At 37.6% G+C, this 12,521-nt stretch overlaps 1 protein-coding gene across 1 annotated transcript; it reads left to right on the top strand.

The window, feature by feature from the left end:
• The first annotated feature begins 76 nt into the window (after positions 1-76).
• On the top strand, positions 77-10,341 carry LYAR (Ly1 antibody reactive). Its single transcript, XM_074904518.1, has 8 exons — positions 77-725; positions 1,663-1,777; positions 3,021-3,128; positions 4,412-4,495; positions 6,329-6,665; positions 6,876-6,980; positions 7,903-7,988; positions 8,291-10,341. Exons 1-8 carry the CDS (start codon positions 604-606, stop codon positions 8,423-8,425), a joined length of 1,092 nt encoding a protein of 363 aa, XP_074760619.1. The 5' UTR covers positions 77-603; the 3' UTR covers positions 8,426-10,341.
• Positions 10,342-12,521: the final 2,180 nt, after the last annotated feature.

The following is a 12,521-nucleotide window of genomic DNA, read 5'->3' on the forward strand; positions in this document are numbered from 1 at the left end:
GGTAGGGCGGTAGCGGCTGCACGTGCTGCGCGGGGCGGCGGTGGCGGTGCGGGGGGGTTGGGGGGCAGGTGGCGGTTGCGGGGAGCGGAGTGAGGCGGCGGGACCGCAGCCTGCTGCCGCCGAGGGTGGGGGGAGGCGGACAGGCCGGCCCTCCCGCCCCGTGTGGCCGGGCCCCCCCTCGGGCGGCTCCCGCCTGGCGGCGCCGCTCGCCTGGATCCGACCGAGACGCGTCTGCTGCGGGGAGCGGGACGGAAGGGCGGGGGGGTCGCGCCGGGAAGCGGAGGGGAACCGTGAACCCGCCCGGGCAGCGTATCGGCATGGCGGGGGGGTGCTGCGGGCGCGTTACGCCTGGCGGCGTTACTGGTGTCCCTTGTGCTCAAGGTATCGGGCGAAATGAGTTTTTCCGTCTGAGCTTTTGCACGTGCAAAATCAAACTGCTTGGCTTTTCTGTTAGTGGATGCACAGTGGCATTTCTTTCAGGCCATCCAAGTGCTTTTTTCAAGCTGTAAATGTGAGATCTCCTCCTTGTATTTCCAGGGCTGTGCTTGAGTGGGGAGAGAAAGGATTGCACCCATTTCACAGAAGCTGTGACCACTTGCCAACATGGTAGTTTTCACGTGCGATGCGTGTGGAGAATCTGTGAAGAAAGCACAAGTTGAAAAGCATGTGAACATCTGCAGAAACTGTCAGTGCCTTTCTTGCATGGATTGTGGCAAGGATTTCTGGTAGGTAAAGGATGGGAAATAACCTTGTTCATTCTGCAGTGGTTGTCACAAATACAAGATTTTCCTATGGTATATTAGAATTAAATTTGGCAATTTCTAAATAATTCATATGTGGATTTTAAAATTATACATGTTTATATAATTTCAAGCTTAATCATTCGAGTTTGAACCTCGAGGACAACTAAACCACACAGTAAACAGAGTTGCAATTTCTTCTTTTGCAGTTATAAGTGACATTGCTTTTGGCTTCTGGTCATCAACAACAGTTACTTAACTCTGTGACTGCAGAGAGAGTGAGACTGGCAATGACATCAAAAATTCTGAATTTGGTTGTGATTTCTCAGAACTCAAGAAAGTAGGGCTGCTATCTGCTTTTGAAATGTAAACATATGAATTTGTGTTAGAAGATAAGATTGTCCTCAAATGGTGATTATATTCCTCAATACGTCACTGACAGAAGATTAAGATCTATTTTATTTGTTCCGTTTTGGCCCACTGACACTGGTCAGAACTATATATCTATATTTAGTAATTAGGTTTTTGCAGGCATTTTTCACCTGCTTTTCTAGTTTCTAGTTTTAAAATGTGTCAATGTGAGTAGCAGAACACAGATAATATAATAGCTGTGCATACGTTACATGTACAAATGCGCATTAAGTTACAGAGTCAGTAAGAAAAGCAGCAGTATACTGGAGTCAGATCTGATTTTGCAAGTCAGAAATGTTCACTGAAGGCTGTAGTGTGACAAAAATGTCAGCAGCCTTATAAGCACGTACTTTAAGCACATCAGACTTTACCCATGTAAGAACTGACAGTGTTAAGGTTTAAACGACAGATGCTATTGTCTATTACTTTAGTTTGTTGGTTACATAAGACTTGTGTAGTTTGAACATTGAAACACTTCAGTGAACTACAGTTAAAAATCTCTTGTGTTCAGGGGTGACGATTATAAGGAACATGTCAGGTGTGTGAGTGAAGACCAGAAATATGGTGGAAAAGATTTTGAAGCCAAAACTAACAAAGGAGATGCTAAACAACAGGAATGGATTCAGGTAAGGTTTGGACTATATGCAGATATGATAAATAACTATTGTTTATAATCATTAAAGACACAGAAGAGGCTATACTGGATCAAACCAGAGATCTGTTTTTCCCAATAGCCATAGCTTTCTTTTGGCAATTCTTCGTAGGTCTATTGCTTGTCCTGGTAAGAAATGCACCTTTTGTTTGTTTTCCATCTACCTCTTACTAGTTTGATTTCATGTTCTGTAGCTCTTGCATACAAATAGGCATTGGTCATTGTCCACCCTCTTCATGCCACATAGGCTTTTGTAGACCTCTGTCAGGCATCCCTCCCCATCTCATAAGTCTCTGTTTCAGGCTGAAAAGCCCTACCCTGCTCAGTTGTTCTTTCTATGTAAATTATATCTCTGGTCCTCTGAAGTCTTCCCAGTTCTACTGTGATCTTGTGAAATGAGGTTATAAGAACTACGTACACTGTTTCAGATATGGATGAACCATAGACAGGCTTTATGTCATAATGATGTTGTCTGCGTCCTCCTTTATTTTTTTAAAACCCAGTTAGATATAATTAGTTAGACCACCTTTATCCATGGATTTGTTGTTTTCCATCTTGTGTAGAACTCAGTATAAGAAAGTACTAAGCTACATGCATACTCGAGGCATATGAATAATACCATTGAAGTCAATAGATTAGTGCTATCGAAGAGACTGAGCTGCTTTGAGTGCATTGTTGAAAGGCACTATGATGTGAATACTCTTCCTTACGAAAAACTGTTAGCCCTCCTCAATAATAAGTACTTTCTACACAGAAGGGTGAGGTATTACAGAAAGTCCTTTTCTGGTAGTCTTAACACATCCACAAAACCTTTTGGTAAACACGTTTTCAGAAGTATAGGAAGTCTCTCCAGTGGCCTTCCAGTACTTAAAGGGGGCTACAGGAAAGATGGGGAGGGACTCTTGATCAGGGAGTGTAGTGTTAGGACGAGGGGTAATGGTTTTAAAACCCTGCCCTCTGAAAGAGGGCAGATTTAGATTAGATATAAGGAAGAAATTCTTAACTGTGAGGGTGGTGAGACACTTGCACAGATTGCCCAGAGAAGTTGTGGATCACCCCTCCCTGGATGTGTTCACGACCTGGTCTAGTGGAAAGTGTCCCTGCCCATGGCAGGGGAGTTGGAACTATATGATCTTTAAGTCCCCTCCAACCCAGACAATTCTGTGATTCTATGATTATGCTTCTTTGCTGATTTAATTCTGTTGTTCTTCATTCAGAAAATTCATCAAGTAATGAAGAAGCCGAACATAAGCCCTAAAGTGCAGAACGTTCTGGAGCAAATGCGTGCCTTTGATAATATTCCAAGAAAAAAAGTAAAGTTTCAGGTGTGTTTTAATAGAGATTTATAGTAATCCATGCAATGAGCTTAAAAATAGATTTTCTTAGCAATAATAAAGGTGAGACAAGTTTCTTATTTGGGCATTGATTAGGTGTTAAGCTAGAGACTCCCCATTCAAGCTTAATCTCCATGTGTAGGCTTGTTCTTTTCTTAAGACCTTTCTTTTATTCAATGTGCAATTTCTAGTGAATGTCTAGATTCTTAGACATACTTTTAAAGGATTCTTATTTTTGTGGCTTTGCTTTTGCCTGGTAAAGGCAAGATACTGGTTTGAGAGTTTTCCCGTTGCTCAGTAATCTGATAGAATCTCCCACACTGGATGCTTCATGAAACTTTGCATCACAGCCAAAGCATATTCCAAATGCTTCATGTGGTATCAGTAAAGAATTAATGACAAAGTGGCCTATTTCTTTTTTCTGCTTTGTGCCTCAGATTGTGAGGCTGAGAGAAGGTCATGATTACATCCAGAACATTCAAATAAAATGTAATGAGCTGCAGTGACATTGCTGCTAGCAAGCTGAAGGTTAGAATACTTTTCTACAAAATTAATGTTGTAAGCAGGGAAAGTCATATTGTCTAGCAGTGTCTTTCTTTTTGGTAAGATAGGGGAAGATCAAAAGTTTTTGTAGTTCATTGTTCCAATATACTATTGCAGCTTTCCTAGGATTTTGATTGTAAGATTAGGTTTTACTTGGAGTTCCAAATTCCTCAGAGTTGATTTGTTGCCGATAGTGTGAGCATATTGTAAGTAAAAATTTACTGCTTTGTTTTAATTTTCAGCAGAAACTCCTGAAATCGCCCTGATAGCTTTCCAATGTTTGCATTGAGATACTTGCTTAAATTTTACTTTTCTTTAATAAACTAAGATACCCCATTAGGAGCATGACCATCTGTTCAGTACACAAGTAAATAAAAACCATCAGATCCTTAATATTTTTTCTCATGGGAACAGTCAAAAAGTTTGCTAGGATATTAGTATAACCAGCTGTATTCAAAAGATGAGGATAGTCTTTTATATGTATTTACCTCTTCTGGATTACTATTGGTGAGGCCATTGGTAGAGGCATGGTATAGCCTTGTAACAATACATAAACAGTATGTGAAACAATTTAACATGGAGGTTTAAGAGATTCATAGAGAGTAAACATCTAATGAGATCTTAATCAGAAGAAGTGGTTGGAGACTTAAATGAAAAATAAAACCAGGAACTAAATATATAGTAATCAAGAGATGCACCTTCTCAGTTACTGTTGTTTTTTGTCTGCACAGAATTGGATGAAGAACAGTTTGAGAATTACTGACAGCACTTTGCAAGACCAGGTGTGGGATATTTTCTCTGAAGCAACCAGAAATGTAAGTTAAGTTAGAGATACAACATTGTACAACCTGAATGCAATCAAAAATACTGGAAGAAAAACCTCTCACACTCCCTTTGTAGATGTTGGCAGAAATATTGTCTCCCATTGTTATAGTGGATTATGATATATAATATTCCTAGACTAAATTGCTATTTTTTGGAACATACTGTTGCTTATTAGTTTGCACATATTGAGTAGGTTGTGATTAAAAACTTGGATACTGTGGCAAGATTGTACTATCCAGAAGGCTAATTTAACTTTATGCTATTAGTACATAAGGAAAGGGAAAAACACTGCCTTTATCATCTTGGTTTCAGTCTCTTACCACACTGTAAGAAGGAATAAAACAGCCTTTTTTCAGATCTTTATTGGCCTCAAATGTGCATTGGAGTGTGAAATTAAGAGCACCTAGTTTATCTATTTTTCTTAGTGGAGAGAGATGAGTTCCTTCAGTTTGTGTTGCAGATTCCTTCCACTCTGTGTCCAAATCATGGACTCACACTGGCCTTTTTCTCAGCATCTAGTTATTTGCTATTTCAGTACTAGCTTTTGCTAGGATCTTGCTTTGATTGTTTGTTTTACATCAATTACTGCTACTAGAAAGCTCTTACAGAAGCATACTTCTCTGCTGATGTAAAGATGCTCTTCTCCTCCCCCCAGCTTCTGAGGAAGAATGCAGGCATAGCTCTGAGGTTAATCCCTTGTTGATCATGCTTCATGCTCCTGATTTGATGATTCCAGTTAAATATATTTGTAATTTTTCTGAAGAATCCAAATATAAGAGCCAGGAAGAAAAAAAAAAAAAGTTTTTAAGGATATGAACATAACGTAAACTCGGCACTAAATTTCAAGTACATTGTCTTGGTGGAACATTAATTCTGAGTCAGTACAACTTAACTAAAACCATAAGCAGTTTCTTCTTAATTTAAATTGAATTAAAAAAAAAAAATTTGAAGAATTACTTTATTTAAACACATGTAAACAATTTAAATTTTCCATAGAATATAGTATTAAAGTAAAATATATAACACAACTTTCTTGCTTGGATCGTTACAATATACTGTTAAGAGTTCTTAAAAACATCTCAAGATATTCTTTAATACATGCTTTAAAGTGTGTGCACTCAAAGGAAGTTCTTAAGTGGAATTCAAATTGAACAAAAACATGTAGTGATTAAGTTGCTGGTATAATCATGTTATTCTATTTCTAAATAGCCACATTAACATTTCAGTAATTGTATTTCACTTCTAATTATTAAGGTTTAATTAAAGATAAAAATGTTCATTGTTATATTAATTCTTCTACAAGAAAATTATAAGCCCAGGAACACCAAATATGTTAAAGTGAGAAAAGTACAAATAAAACAACAAGCAGTGCCTTTATTGATATCATGCAATAATAATTTGTTTTCCCACACATATCGCAAGACAGAACTGGATAGCAAAACTAAGATTATTACTCAAGGGATGTATATTTGGGAATAGGTTCTGTATCTTGCTTTAATACGCTGTATTTTTCTTCATAAATCAGAGTTGTCTCTCCCTTCCACTTAGCAAATGTTTAAAAAACACACAGTTATTTCAAATGGAAATTACATATGTTGTAAGATAACATTTCTTTGGTGATGTTAAGGTAATTAGCATTTAGGCTGTGGAGTAAGAAGAATCAGACACACTACTTAGTGCTATTTCTCATGTAACTGGTGTCACCACATGTATGCACTTTAATTGAATTCATAATATTAGTGTTCTTCATGACTGATGTAGAGAAAAGTTGCAATGTCAAAAAAGTAATGTAAAAATTGTAATAATCTTTCTTTCAACAAAAGATTTCATGTCAGAAAGAACAAGACAAACCACAACAAAAGGAAGAGGGGGAATCTGCAGAAACTGGGGAAAAGACAATGGCAGAAGAGAATGGAGTTACAGATAATAAAATTGAGAGGAAAAAGAATAAGAGAGAACGAAAAGAAGAGAGACAAAAGAACAAAAAGAAGGAGAAAAAAGACTTGAAATTAGAAAACCAGTCAGAAGTAAAAAAGAGTAAAAAGTCCAAAAAGGGAAAGGAGAGCTTGGAGAATGAATTAGAAATAAATGGAAATGGCCATCAGAGTGAAATAGAAGAGGAAACAAATGTAAAGAAACGCAAACATAAACATGCAGAAGGTATCCATTCTACACTTTATATTCTTATTTGTTTTCAAGATGCTTTTTCTCAATGCCTTAAAGCTCAATAATCTACCTGAGTAGAATTTTTTTGAAGTAGTAAATTACATATACAAATGAGATTATTTAACACTGTAGCTGCACAATATACACTCATATTACAAGAACTTTTAATTTTATAATTTGTTGTGTATGTTTATCCATCTCCAGAGGAACCTCATATCACAACAAAGAGAATGAAAACTGAAAACATTTCAGAAGACATGGAAACAGAAAACACCACTGGCAATGAAGAAAATGTGGGAACAGATAAAGGTATTCTTAAAGTGGGAGTTTAGATAGTTACAAAACTATTCTGCAGAAGACCTAATGCAGAACATAAATACGGTGCTTTTGCAGAAAACCATGAAATAAACCTGTGCCTCAGTATACATATATATATATATGCATATTCAGTATACATATCAGTTCCAGTGTAAGTAGCCTGTGCTGCTCATAACACCTGATGCTGAATTACTTCTCTCATTTGTTGCTTCTGCTGTGCTGGCAGCCTTTGGCTGCACTTGCTTTCACTGGGCAGTGAGGAATTTGGCACGTTTGTTCCACCACAGCAGGTCTCTTCCCTGCTGCCAGGCACGCTGTCCAACATAGAGGAAAAAGGGTGACAGCTCTTTTATATTTCTTTGTATCTTTTCTATCCCCATTTTTGCCCAGTGAATCATAAATTGGACTTCAGCTGTGTTGGACCTTAGCTCATGCTTAGGTGAACCTACTTATGCCTGTCATCCAACACTCTTTTACTGTTGGAGAATGTCTGTACTTGAACACACAGATTGTTTATTTGGAAACTTCCAACTAACGATCTGTGAAGTGGGTCCTATGCAGAACTAACCACCTGTGCTCTAAGGGTGGGGAGGCAGGATCTTCCCAACTATTCCTGTATTATGTAAGAGTTGCTGCTTAAAGCTGAAGCACAGAAGTTAAGTAAACGCAATCCTGAGCCTGGTTGTTCACATACTATGTAGGTTTTTCATGTCTATCCTATTATAGTCTTCAGAAATAGCCTACCTAAGATTTCATGCTTAAGACACTCTGCTGTTGTAGGGTCAGTAAGATAACTGTTGTGGTAGCTGAACTGGTTCCAGAATTAGGAGATGGAAGGGTGGTTCCTGCTAGAGAAGACAACCTAGAAATACCTAATTTTACTAATGATGTTGTACACCTAATGATTTTCTAGGTAAATTCAACTGGAAGGGAACCATCAAAGCTGTTCTGAAACAGGCTCCAGACAATGAAATTTCAATTAAAAAACTAAGAAAAAAGGTAATGTACAACATGGGGGTTTTAATCTTCCTTGGTCTTCTGAATTTTTTTCTGTAAAGCTTAAGTTTATAAAATCCTGTCCCAAATAAGCAAAAAAGTTTGACATTATTTAACAGAATATCAATTGGTAGAATGTCAACTGAAGGAAATGTTCTTTATTGCTAACTGGACTACAGAAGAAGTTGAATGCTAATTCTGCAAAGGAGTAATAGCATAATAGATCCCATTCTAACATGAATGTATTACTGCTTAAAGTAGAATCATCTTTGCTAACTCAAAACTGTTCCTTTGTCTTTGTGCAGGTTATAGCTCAGTATTATGCGGTAGCTGGCGAACATCACAAATCAGAAGAGGATATTCTAGTCATATTTAATAAGAAAGTGAACAACAATCCCAAATTTAAAGTTTTGAAGGACAAAGTTAAACTCCTGAAATAAGAGTTGCATACTTTTCATAACCTCTGCATTTTAATCTTGCAGACTTAAGTCAGATTTGTGTGTCAGTTGTACAAATACCGTGCATTGGTCTCAATTTAAATTGTGTATGAGAGAGCAGAATTTAACTTTTAAGACTGGATTTTTCCTCTTTTTTCTAGATATATCACAGGACATTTTCAGATATTTTATTTTTTGATTTTATGGAAAATGTATATTTTTGGTACAAGTTTTAAGAGGCATTGAAAATTATTGCTGCTTACTGTATTAAAATTCCTCCAGTAATGGATATAATTTATAAGTATGAATGTTTATCAGGACCTGGATTGTGTGGATTTTTGCAGAAACTATTGTAAAACAAAATAGGATTTTCATATTCAAAACCACACCATGGAATAAATGTTTTATTGTGCTAAAATTCAAAATGGTATGACTGATAGCCCCTTTAAGCACCGTAGCTGGTATATGCAGGCTTTAGTAACCTGTTAATCTTGTGTTGTAAAATGCACAATTAAAGTGTCTGTCAAAGTGTGTGTATGTAATATTGCACATTCAGTGAAAATCTAAAGACTGAGTTACCTGTATATGCATAACTACTGAATGTTTTAACTAGTAATGCAACTGACTTCAGTATAAGTGGTCACATAGACTAAAAATTGACAGATGAAATAAATTAGTTTCAAACACCACCTTAAATGTAATAGATACTGCCACTGATTGTATAATAAATCCACAAATTATACAAAATTTGAAGAGGCTGTTACATTGCAGTCACTGAAACAATTTAGGCAGGCCAATCTTACACATTTACAAGAGATAGAGTTTCCTGGGGAAAGTTACTTGAAGTTTATAGGATTTTATTCAAATGCAAAGTAATTCCAGATAGGGAGTTTCCTACCATGAGATAATCTGTTAAAAACAGTTGTAGAGGTGAAAATTTCTTGCAGCAGATAGTGTGGTGTTTTGCAAATCATAGTGATTTCAAGCAGATACACTTTTATAAAACTCCATAATATCTGAATTTATAGAATTATTGAATATATTAAAAGTATAAATATATGATAACAGTGGGTCCAGTTTTCTTGAGTACCTATTTGTTTATTATAAAAGTTGTAATAAAGATACTGAAGACATCTTAATTATATAAGTGTTTGTTGTTAATCCATGGAAATGGCTTTAGAGATAAATAAAATAAAATTTACTTACAAACATGGAGAAACTTCAAAGAAGTTGTTTGAACACATTTCAAAAGCTTAGATTTTTTTTTTTTTTGTTTGCTTTTAATTTAGGCAAGTACATACAAGTCCTTGTTAGTGAAACTGAAATTAGTACAGTGCTTTTTATCTTTTCACTGTTACATTAAGATCGTAAATAGTTTTGTTCCAGTAATTTACAGTGTTGTTTAGAATTCAGTCCAAATTAGGCCATTCTCTTCTACTGTTGTTGACCACAACACGTGGTTGACACATGTATAGAAACTGTATTTGCTCAACTCTTGCTGACGATATCCGAAGTTCTTGTGATGCAGCAGCAGTTGCGGGTGCAGCCAGCAGCTGCTACAGTTTTGTGGCGCTAACCCTGTGCTGGTCCTCCCCCCAGACGCTAGGATCTGACCTCTTTCAGTCCTACACTTCAAAACGCCGGTCCCTTGTCCACAGGCCAGGATTGCCTTCCCGCTCTGCCCCGCTCTCAGCAGCCTGCTGGTCCCAGCCGCCCGGTTGTGGGTGCATTTCGCAGCTGGGGCCAGTTCCCGAGCAGGGCAGCAGAAGCGCTTTCTGCCCAGTGCGTTGTGGAGTGACACTAGGGCCATGCCACTGTTGGCAGCTGGCATTACCCGCACGTTTTTTTAATAAAGGCCGACTGTTCACAAGCTCATAAACTCATCAGCTGAATTTTTTTTTCCTTTTTCAAACTGGTAAGGGCAGTTTGAGTTGTTTATGCTATGCACTTAAAAATAAATATTCACAGGAAATTCTTACTTTGGAGTGTTGCAAGTTATCTTTCACAGCTTGGGAGAATAGCAGTTTCTGCTCATAAAAAGCATCAGCATTTCCTAATCCACAGACAAAAAAAAGATGATCTCTATCAGATGAAACACTAAGAATCTAAAAGAACCTCTGAAGTTGTGCAACAGTTCTTTTTATTCAGCCCAACAGATAACCAGATATGTGGTTCCTGCCATTGCCAAGTTCTGGTGTCTGATGCTCAGGGTTTACTGCAGCAATCTGAATGAAGCAAAGCAGCAGACTACACGTTCAGAAACACCATGTATGTTTAAAGCTGAAAATACAGCTGAATACTGTATCAAATCAACAGTACCCAGATCTAACTAGGACATTTTTTCCTGCAGTAACTGTTGTATTGTCAATGGTTCAAACACCCGATTTCCCTCATGCATTGCCATGCTTGTGCTGGTAGTGCCTATGTTGGGTAGTAAACGTGACTTCTGTACCTTATCCTTCCCCTGTTGGTATAAAGGACAAAGCAGCACCAGCTGCCATTCAGGTTTTTTCCTAATAATTTGGCAGACATGGATCAAATTAATGTCTCTTTATTGATGGTCACTAATGGGAGTCTGCTGAGAATAAATTCTGTTATAATTACAATAGTATTGCCTCATTATACATTATTATGGTAGTATTACCTTTTCCTAGTCTGTTGGCAAAAAGAAGGGACAGGCTTTGTAGTTATGTTTTTCTTTCTAAATGTTCCTGGAAGTACTGTAGTATGGTAGATGAGCATATCAAGTGCTAATGAAGTCCGTGCGTAGTCACATTGACATCCAACTCTCCAGTTAAAAAAAAATCCAAACTGACCTCTCTGTTATTTCATTAAACAATTAATAGATTCCTCAGAGGACTGAAATTGGCTTTTCCACTTACAACAGATTGGAGCTTTAATTTAATCCTTGCAACTAATGATGTCTCCATCAAATTGAAGTTACCCTGTTCTTTAAAACTATCAATTTAGTGGTAATTGTTTCAGAGGGAGGCATAATCCCTTGCAGATCATTCAGAATATTTTTTGAAGACAGAAAACCAGTAAGACCTATCTAATTTCTATTTGGTTATTAATTAGCATTTTTAGCAGTGTTTTTTGAAATCCCATGGATCTGTTGCAATGAAGTTATGTACCTTGGATGGTCTTTTGTTTTTAAGTGGGGGGGGAAGGTGTACAACCTTAAGATTTACCAGATGCAAGAGGCCAACAGTACCAATTTGCCTGACTGCACTCAGAGAGCATGTAATGTTTAAAAATTATTATTCCAGACAGTATAGGAGAACACACAGAGGAAGGCACAACCTACAGCTGTAATGTGGAAACTTGCTGAGCACCTGCTTGCAGTTTAATATGTTCATGAAGCATTATTATCTGATCCCAACTTCTAGGTCAGATGATTAATTTGATTGAACAGCTCATCATATGAGTGCCTTTGGGGTCTGTCACCTTCCAAAACAAATGACAGGACTGACATCCATCCATCTGTGCATGCATATATTTGAAGAAGGGAGATCTAGCTCACTGTAATTGCAGTGGTTCTGATCGCATGACTGCCATCCTTCCCTTTTGCTCTTCTTTGATCATCAAAATTGACTACTGCAAGCAGATGCCTTTGATGCTGAGTTTGATGCCCACAGAAATTTAGCTGACATGATCCACAACTGATGTTTTAAATGCATTTGACAACAGGCACATAATGAACCAGAGAGTTCGTCATCTTTGATCTACGTTGTCAGCAGCAAAGTCAATTGATTAGGGTTATGCACGGACAGGAAAGTTGCGGGTGCCTTCATCAAGGACACTGCTGACCTGCTCAAAAATACATATAGAGCAGAATATTTAAAAGAATGCCATGACAATACTAAGTAGTCCTTTATTTTATCCTTTTATCTGACAGAACAGCTATGGTATTGAAGTTTCTTTTAACAGCATGCCAGTGTACTGGGTTTGTGTTGCCATAGAGGATTTTATCTACTGAACCACTGAGTTCACTTCTTGTAGCATTTGGCCATGAAGCCATCAAAACCACGTTTGAGTAATGAGTTCAGCTGTGTACATGGGGAGATTCAGCAAAATCTAGCACACACTGCAGTCATAT

This window comes from Athene noctua, chromosome 4, assembly GCF_965140245.1.
Source record: "Athene noctua chromosome 4, bAthNoc1.hap1.1, whole genome shotgun sequence".
Classification (NCBI taxonomy): domain Eukaryota; kingdom Metazoa; phylum Chordata; class Aves; order Strigiformes; family Strigidae; genus Athene; species Athene noctua.